Source organism: Aulonocara sp. 'chitande type north' Nkhata Bay, linkage group LG16 (genome assembly GCF_057382095.1).
Source record: "Aulonocara sp. 'chitande type north' Nkhata Bay isolate Kocher_YH1m ecotype deep benthic linkage group LG16, A_spYH_male_GT1.1, whole genome shotgun sequence".
NCBI classification, from domain to species: Eukaryota; Metazoa; Chordata; class Actinopteri; order Cichliformes; family Cichlidae; genus Aulonocara; species Aulonocara sp. 'chitande type north' Nkhata Bay.
The window spans coordinates 21,116,348-21,126,176 of record NC_141359.1 but is presented as its reverse complement, the minus strand read 5'-3'; the positions used below and the strand labels follow the sequence as shown (position 1 = coordinate 21,126,176).

The following is a 9,829-nucleotide window of genomic DNA, read 5'->3' as shown; positions in this document are numbered from 1 at the left end:
ACTGGATGAGCCATTCTGATTGGTTATACGTTTTTGGAGAACTTTACATTTCCTCTAACAGCAGCATTGTGCTGACCTCTGTTGGTGAATATATCACAACACACAGGTATCACAATTCTTTCAAGGTCTCACACACTAAAACTAGAAATGTTCTCTGAGGATTTAAAAATCAGATATCCATTAAACTTTACATTTATCACTAAATCCAGCAACCAACCTCTATTTTAAAACCACGTGGCCTCTTAATACCACACAGACACACAGAGGCTGTGGTTTGAATGACAGGTGGAATATTGGATGCAGACTATTGGCGGGTTAGTTGAGGATTAGTCCGCTGAGCACTTCATCCCCCCCAACAAGCTGAAATAGAAATGAGGGCTTTAATCCAAAATGGAAGGGCCTGTGGCACAGAGCGGAAGGTAAACAAGAATATGCCCTTTGTTATTGTTCTTTAGCTTTATAATCCTCCATTACAATAGCACCGAGTTCTGAGACTGTCTGTAGGCAATATATCTCAATGGCTCTCAGTGACCCTCAATAATTCAGTTCACATAATGTGACATAGTTCATGGACCACAAGAAATATTAATCCAAACACCTTTGAGTTCCCTTACAGAGTATAGCACATTATCATTCAAATTCAGGGGAGCTGTAGTATCTGATGCTCAGTAAGCAGCTGAATAAATGCATGTGCTGCGACATTAATTATTAATGGTGAGTGTGTATGCAATTGATCTTACTGGCCTCACTGGTTCTTGGTCAGCAGTTTCATAATGTGTAATAGGAAAATGGATCCACTCCTCTCCCATAACTCTCACCTTCGATGCACAGAATTTAAATGATGTGCTGTATTTCTAATCAGATAAATACACAAACCCACCTCTCTGCTGAAGTGATAATATGTACAGTTCATCTCTGATGTGGCTAAATCTCCATAAAGCATTCATTCATGATCCCTGTGGTTATCCTTCTATTTTTTTCTATTTTTTTCTATTTTTTTAATATATGACAGCATAAGCTACATTTAATGTACTTTCACTGCCATCTCAAGGTTGTAAATGGAACTGCATGTTTAAGCAATACTGTGGCACAGGAATGTGTAGCTATTGATAAAAATAACCAAACTTTATGGTTGACTAATAAAACAAAATTGTGCAAAAAACTTAACTTATTTTCATTATTTTAGATTTTATATGAGTTTTACTTTGGCCTTATGTGCTAAACAATTATGGTAGAGAATCATAACATTTTCCTGGCATAATCAATTTTTTTTCTAATGATTTTTTTTTCTGTTTTTGTACAATACTGGATTTGATTTTATTTCATTTATGATATAATTGTGTTTTTTTCTTTTATGAGACTCAAAAGAAAAAGCTTAATACATTTCTTAGACCACTTGTCATAAAATGAAAACAGAAATATTTTACAAATCTGTCAAAAGTTCTTTAAAACAAAACATTTGATTGTTGTTTATTAGTAAAATAGCACACTTTATGTCCCAGTATATGTTTTGCTATATTTTTGTAATTTTTATGCTTTTATGTGAAACTGTAAATGTGAAAATTCATGGGTAACAAAAATAGTTATATTTTAGCCTTTAAAATATCACTTTAATGAAAGATCTTATGCATTTTGGTGAATTAACCATTACAGAAACATAAAAGCAATTTTGAAAATTACTGATGCTATTCACTGAGGGCAGCTGTAGCATTAACTTACAATGGGTGATCTAATTAATCTGTTAAGCAGTGTACATATCCTTTGCTGCACACATCAGCAGAGTGCTGCCAAGGTAGCTGCTGTCAGCACTGTTACTTTCCTGCAAAGTTCTGTTATTGCAGCCTGTGTCGTCAGCTTAAAGGTTGTAGAAACTGCCTGTTCAGAAATAATTTTAGATGTTAACTCGTGTTTTTTGCTTCTCCTACTGTCCTTGCTTTTTCAAACATGTCTTTATGTCTTTATTAAAACCCTGAATATCATTTTTGTATGGTTAGTGCGTTGTGTTCACCACTACTTTTGTACGTTGATTGGAAGCAAGTCACATCATGCAAAAGCACCACAGAGGAACAGATTATATGTCTGTATTTATTTTCATCAGAACACAATTTTAATCATTGTAGCAGTAGTTTTCATACTTTTCGAAAAGATCATGACTTGTGAGACTGTTTTATAAATCATTTCATCAAAGTTGTTTGTAGAAAAATTAAAGAAGTTACTTGAACTAAAGCATCTATAATATTACAATATACTGGTAGTATAATAGTAATAATAATAATCATAATCGCAATGATATTTCTATATGCCTTTGAACCTTTTTCATCTCTATAATCATAAATCATTCACTTATGCACACACAAAGCCACAACCTTTCACAATAAGGTTGCAAAGCTGAGGACAAGTCTATTGGTTAAACCTCACCACACTCTCTTTTAACATCAATGATCTGAGACGCTTAAATAAAAAAAAGGATCAGAAGTAGAAGAAGGAGAAGAAGAAGAAGAAAGTAACAGCATGACATCAACTCAAAGTACACAAGGAGAGACATACATTGTTCAGCATACTAGGGAACATATTTACAACCAAAATAAGGAATGGGCTTCTGCATAGATCCACAGGATAGAGAACAGAACTATTGTGAAAACAGAGAGAGGCTGAGAAAGAGTGAAAGAGGGCAATATTTGTGTACATATTATTTCGTGGTGGGTGCACAGGGTGGTAATGGCAAGAGGCATAAATACTCTATATGTGCAGGGGTAAAACACAAAATTCGATTTTGTACGTTAGTGTGTAATGGAACGTGACAGACCATAACCTATGATCGCTACAGACCATTGTCTGGGATCTAGTCTGAATCTATAAGACCCTACACAATTTCTTCTCATTATAATGCAGTAAAAAATTTGACGAACCAATACATACAAAAAAATTAAATTATCACAGAGTAACTGTTGCGTGCAAGCCTGCATTACCAACAAAAGTCAAATCAGAGATTTACATCAGTCAAATCTAATTCTTTTTTCGTTTGTTTTTGGAAGTAATCTTGCACACAGAAATGTCCATACCTGGTGCAAACATGTGTGAAGGCGTGTGATAGATGACACATATGCACAGCATTCGCACCCATGCAACCACAGTCAGGATGCTCTGCTGCGTGTAAAGCAACCATGTTCTCTGCGTGACTTCTGAAAGCAGGTTTATTGAATAGGCGTGTCCGCCGGTTGGCTTTTGGTGGCTGCTGGATCGCAGCATGACCGCTGGCCATTAACGGCAGGATGAAATCACAATCTGCTGAACATATTACACTTCAAGGTGGACTCATCTTTTACATGTGCTTGTGACAAGGCTTGCATGACACTTGCGGGGCAATCTATGTATTGCTAGCATTTCTTGCAGACCCTGTATTCCTTCTTATGTCCATTATGTGTCATTATGAAAAGCACTATGTCATGCTGTATTTTAAATTTTATTTATTTATGCTTGGGCACCATTAACCGCTGTCTGCACATCCTGTACTGCATTTCATGTTATGGAAATTTGGGGGAAATATTTCCTTAAGACGAGAACGGAAAAATGCAAATAATACAGAGTCTGTTTTGGGGCAATGACAGTTATTACACAATCTAATGTGCAATCACTGTACTGATTTCACACTAAAATGCATGCTTCAGGACTGCAGCTAATATCATATAGGTAATGTTGCAAGACCCTGTGTGGTGAAAGACAGCTGTGGTTTGCCACACCTGTCCCACTGCCACGAGGTCATTTAAACACAAATGAGCTCTCCAAAGAGACTCAGAGACATTAACCTACATCTATGTATAAGAACAAAAGAAGAGCACACAGCAGCACACATGGAGCTCTGCCTTCCTGGTTTCCGTGTATCTGTCAGACCTTTTGTGGTAGGTCTTTAGCAGAAGTGTCAGTGGAAACGAATAAATCTATTGCCATCTAGTGGTGGCCAATGGTATAGCAGCATTGTTCTGAAACCGGAAGCAGTCATTTATGATGGGCATGGGTGTGCCGTGCCGCATGACCATGAAACAGTTATGTATGCATTTCAAGCAAGCAGCAATGGTAATGAGACTGAGGCAGGGTCTAAAGAGTAAGTGCCAAAATAAGCCAATATACTTATTATATAGAAATTGTGTGAATAATGATGAATTTTAAATCCTCATATAAGGTTAATAATAAAAGTGTTGACATCAGATATCAGACTGGACATCTCATATAAGCAATAAACATATTCGAGAGTGGGGGGAAAAAATTCATTCAGCAAAAGCTGTTTATCTGCTCATCTTTACCATGTACCTGATCTCACAGCCTTGTTCATCAAAGAGACAAAAAATAAAACCAGAAACAAAAGAAGAAGTCAGCCCTTAAGGTCAAACCATTCCTCTCTTTTCACACACAGGTCAACATTTATAAATCAAAGTGTTAGCGGACCTAGATGATCACAGATAATGTGATTGGTGCAAACACAAACAATGGCATGCTCCTCTCTCTGTGTTTGTTTCTGTTTCTGCTTTCCAGTAGCAGCCGGCGGAATACCTTTGTACTGAAACCGCATGAGTTCAAAATAATAACAATAACAGTAATAATAAATGAGCCAGGTTTTTACCTTTTGTCTACTAACAATTTGGATGCAACCTTTTTGAATGTGCTTGATGTCTGTTTTGATGGCGTTTGATCTGTATATCTTAATAAGCCCTTTACTTAATGAGACAGGAGTTTGACATGTCAGGAGAAAAAGTACAAGACAGTGGGCATGCCACAGGAGCCGATTTGGGATAAGATGTGGTGCATTCAGGGAGTGGGGCTGAAGACAATCAACAAAAGAGGCTTTCATAACCTTGCAGCGCCTCCACATGCAGTTCATGTAATACACATTTGGATTCAACAGATATGTCAGAACTGCGCTGTGGTTATCAGATGGGGAATGTCAGTCTGTGTGTCGTATGGGACCAGCTCAGCACAAGGGGCCGGGGAGCAGGAATACAGTGTAAGAAACCGGAGTAGCTGCAGGTAGTGAGCTACCGTGCCTAATGAGATGTTGACATTTTATCCTTTTTATAATTGCATGGGAGTTATAGTTTACAAATTACGAAAGGTCATTAAAGGTAACATCCAGTCACTGTGTTTCCTTTGAATAAAAAGCCTGAGGTTAGGTTTTGGTTCAGGGGAAAACAGCAAATTGAGTTTTTGTTTTCAAGTAGTATTCATAGCTAGAGTGATTTATTAGTCATATTTCTGTTACATTTTTATTATGAACCCACGTCAAGGTGAAGAAGCCGATCCAAGGCTTAAGGGGAAAGGAGCGGTCTTCAGACTAAATGCTGTTTGTATGCTGCAGACACTATTTGACTGGATGGTACCTTAAAAAAGAGCAAGTCTTTTTATGTCTGGTTTAACAGTGCTAAATATACTGATCTAATGTTTTTTTTATCCCAGCATCAGTCAGCTTTGCTCAGCCATGTTGCTGAGAAGAGGAGTATGTTTAGAATAAGAAATAATATCCTTGATTAAGACAAGCATAGGCTTAATTTCATTTGGTGAGATAAAATTGCCCGATCTCTGAATCTTACACTTTTGTGTACACTGACAAAGGTGATCATTTTTCCAGGTATAATAATTCATCAGGTTTACATCCACTCTAAAAAGCTGACAAAAATGAACTTTTCGCCACCCTGCTTTACTTGAATCACTGTTGTCATTTTCACACATTAACTCCAGACAGTGCAGGTTAAGAACTATTTAATGAGAACATCTGCATTCTGCATGCAGCCCCGTAACCGGATGTCCAGAGAAGTTCATTGCTGCAGTGGAAGTGTGAAAACAGCTCACGTTTACTTAATATTTTCCCTGCATTAAAAACATGATGATTTTAAATCCAGTGATCCAAAATCCTGGAAGTAACCCCTAAAAAACTTTTAACCTTTTAAAATTCTAATCATTTGTAAATTTTGTCATTGACATGGCTCGGCCCTGTCACAATAGGAACCTAAAGCTTTCATCTGGCTCACCACAAATTGGATTTCATTTTTGTAGTTTTGACAGTCAGTTCTATTCGTCAAGATGACACTTAGTAGTAATGATGCTACAACATTCGCTGAGGTAACAAAGACAATGGAGAGCAGATAAGCACATTTTCTAATCCATTTCTTTGGCACCTGAAGACAGTTACCTAAATGCAAAGAACCGTGCATATGCATATGGCCTAAATTTTACATTTTATATTTGATCAAACCTATTAGATTGAATAGTCAAAAATAAGGAATTATGGTCAAAGCTAGTAAAAAGACCCATGTTGTATTAAAAAGAGCTCATCTGAGATTTAAAGCATTGGAAAAACAGAACGGGCTGTCCTGTCCTGGTTTCTAATGCCAGGTTTTGCTATTTTGGATTTAAAAGCAACATTAATGGGTCAATGTTATCTCACAAAACAAATTAAGGGGAAACTGTAAACCTGCGTTAAACACTGTATTTATTATGGACATCAGAACCACATTCAAAAAAGTCAGTGGTGTTTAATGAGATTGTGGCCATCAAAACACCATGGCAGAGCTAAGTGACATCTGAGGGGGCCTCCATAAAAATCATCTGCTGTACCAGCCTGTTAGGTAGACTTTTGTGTCCGCAACACACACTCCTTCTCTTACACACACATGCTCACACGCACACAAGTAAATCTAGAAAACGCACACACAGACAAACTTGCAAGATATTCCTCTTTTTCTTTACACGTTGTCTGTCTTATTTCGAGGCAGACACATTTCCTTCCTCTATGAGAGACTCAGAAACAAAGACAAAGGATGAACATTAAAAAGTGAATATGATTGTGTTATTCCATAGTTAGCCAGTGCAACACAAACCAATAATTGGAACACAGTGTAAAAAAGCGTAGTGAGAGAAACTCAGCCACGAGGAAGCTGACCTTCCCTCTCAACAAAGGCTGTGGCATTGTCCCCTTTCCCTACAGAAGGGACTGTTTGAACCCCGCGGTATGTCTGTTTGTTTAGTTATTCATTTGTCTTGATTGATTCCTGTGTCTTTTAATATCAAAGCGTCCCACATTTTCCATTTGCCAGAAAGCGTTGCAGGATGTCCACAGGCGTACAGCTCCAGCCGCTTGCACAGCTGTGGCTGTATTTTTCCACATCGGTTGCCATGGTGAGGGAATCCCCCACCCCAACAACCTCACCTTCTCCTGGCAGCTCTATCACTCCTCGTTGGCAGGGCTCTCCTCCAGAGGCGTGATGGTGGGGAGGCCCAGTCCTGTTGCATTGTGGGATGCTGTGAGGCTGGCAACAGTGTGTAGGAGGACAAGGACCAGCAGGCAGAGTTTGAGCCGGCTGTTACACAGTCTGCAGGCTGCTGAGGAGCTGAGGGAGGTACGGTGCTGGCATGGTGGGTGAGTTCTTTTCAGGGTCCCCCGGGAACGGTTGTCTGCTTTCAAGTACCACCGTACGTCACAGCACTCTGCATCTGGGTCCACACCTGATGGATAGTCTTCCAGCAGCCCTGGAGGTTGTTTTTGGGGTTGGAGGGATGTAAAGAAGAAAAGAGTGAGAAATGCACTTTTCTGTGTAGCATTTTTAATAAATTCATACTTGTTTTTGCTTCTTTCTTTTTTTTAAAGCAAAAGAAAGAAAAAAATGTTTGCTGCTTCCTGTCTGCAACCTACCTGCAAGAAGAGGAACAATATAGTTACTGCCTGTCTCTGACAAAGCCCCCATTTTTGGATTACAGTTGACACACATATGCATATACAATGCAAAGACACAGCAGATAAAACTGAAAGAGCTCCAGAAGCTATAACCCTCTCCTATAATCAGTCATAATGTACAGAGCACATATTTAATTTGCTGCCTCTGGTAAGAAAAAAAGTCCATAAACTCTTCTGGATCCATAAATACTCATTAGTGCAAAAATGTAGTTATTAAACCAGCATCCAAAAATATTTACTGAATGTGTGTTAGTAACTTCTAATTTATTAAGCCACAGCAAAAATAAATAGATGAATAAATAAATAAATACAGTTACCAACTGTTTGAGGAGCATACTATTTCCTTTTTAACAGATATGTAAAGTATATTTAAAAAAATTTCTCCAAATAAATTGTTTTAGAAGGGGACGAGAAAAAATGGAGCAAGAGAAAACTTTACATGTTACTTTACTGTTTAATGTTACTGACAGTGTTGGGGAGTAACGGAATACATGTACCGCCGTTACGTATTTAAAATACAAAATATGAGTAACTGTATTCCGTTACAGTTACCGTTTAAAAAGGTGGTATTCAGAATACAGTTACTTTGTTGAAATAAATGGATTACACTGCGGTACTTTCCTGTTTAATATTGTCGCGGGTCAGGACTGTTTGGGTTTTGTTTGACAGCTACGTGCTGTTGTTCCAGGCGGCAGCGTTACGGTTGCCATGGTTACAGGGCGACGCTCTCTCTCTCTCTTTTGACTGTGTGTTTCCTGAGAGCCTTTTCGTTGTTGTTGTTGTTGTGCTAAGCTAACAGGCTGAATGCTACAAGCATAGCTCTAAAGAATGTAGCATCATGGGCAGTGTAGTCCGTGTTGCAGGGAGAATGGACTGCCATACACGTTATGGGTCTGTGAGCGCGAGGAGGGAGAAAAAGGGGAGTGGAAAGGTACGAGTTGTCATCGAGGAAAAACGGGAGCTGGAAGCATGTAAATATAATAATAACCACTGCAGCCAAGAAGAGTGCCTGACGAGCCCAGTTGTAAGTAAGCTATTAAGACTCGACTGTACACCGTGTTCGTGTTTTCCTCCGAAAACAATAAGTTCCGTTGGAGCAGTCTTTCAACGCCTCTCTCTGTCTCTCGCAAGAAAAGTTGACCCACACAACAAAGTAAAGCTATTTTTCGGCTACGAGCCGACAGGGACCCCGCCGTATTAGTCAGAGGTCCCTTTACTACAGTTCGGAGTCGCGGACCTTCAGTAATAGTAATAAATCACACAGCAATAGTACATTCACGTTGTTGTAAAAAGCATGATAATATATTAAGTAATCCAAAGTATTCAGAATACGTTACTGTCATTGAGTAACGTAACGGAATACGTTACAGAATACATTTTGGGGCATGTATTCTGTATTCTGTAATGGAATACATTTTAAAAGTAACCTTCCCAACACTGGTTACTGATGTTGGGCTTTTTATAAGACACATTGACATTGAAAAGAAAAGAATACTGGTTTGAATTTACTGTGGAAAAAACGGCCATATTGATTGTTCTTTATAATCATATATGTCTCAGTAAAAACTGCCACAAACTGGCAACTGATTCATCACATCTTATTTGTCTCTGTTGTAAAGTAACCTCATGCTCAACATGACCACCAGAGGGCAGCATCAACATATGATGCCAGTGGGGACTCAACCCACATAGAGTTGTTCAAAGAAAAGTGCATCATGCTTTAATCCTCTGAACTTTTGGCATCTTGGGGCATCTGTCGCTCGTCACAGAGAAGAATCAGAGACTACTGGTTGATTATCTTCAGTATTTGTTCCTGTCAATACCTCAACATTATGCTGCTGTCATGGGAACCAGAGGTGATTTGACTAAAAATTAGGTTCTGCTTGGTTAATTTTTGATTTGGTTTTCTAGTTAAACTGAAGCAACTCGAGGGCTTCTGGTTACGTTTCAGTCATCAAGGCTGCAAGATCCCTGTTAGCTCTTAGATAGCTTGACCTTAAATATATATGTAGATCTTCAGTTTGTATTTGCATTAGCATAATATACACAAGTTAGTGAAATAAAAGGTTCCGATTTAAAATTCTTACAAAATGCACTTTTGTTGAA

General features: G+C 38.4%; 1 protein-coding gene across 1 annotated transcript in view; it reads right to left on the bottom strand.

The window, feature by feature from the left end:
- Positions 1–2,071: 2,071 nt before the first annotated feature.
- Positions 2,072–9,829, bottom strand: part of nalf1b (NALCN channel auxiliary factor 1b) — a 106,023-nt gene continuing 98,265 nt past the window's right edge. Inside the window, exon 3 of the mRNA XM_086267944.1 lies at positions 2,072–7,518. Coding sequence (XP_086124070.1) covers positions 7,217–7,518 — 302 coding nt within the window. The 3' untranslated portion in view covers positions 2,072–7,216. The remainder of the gene's footprint in view (positions 7,519–9,829) is intronic.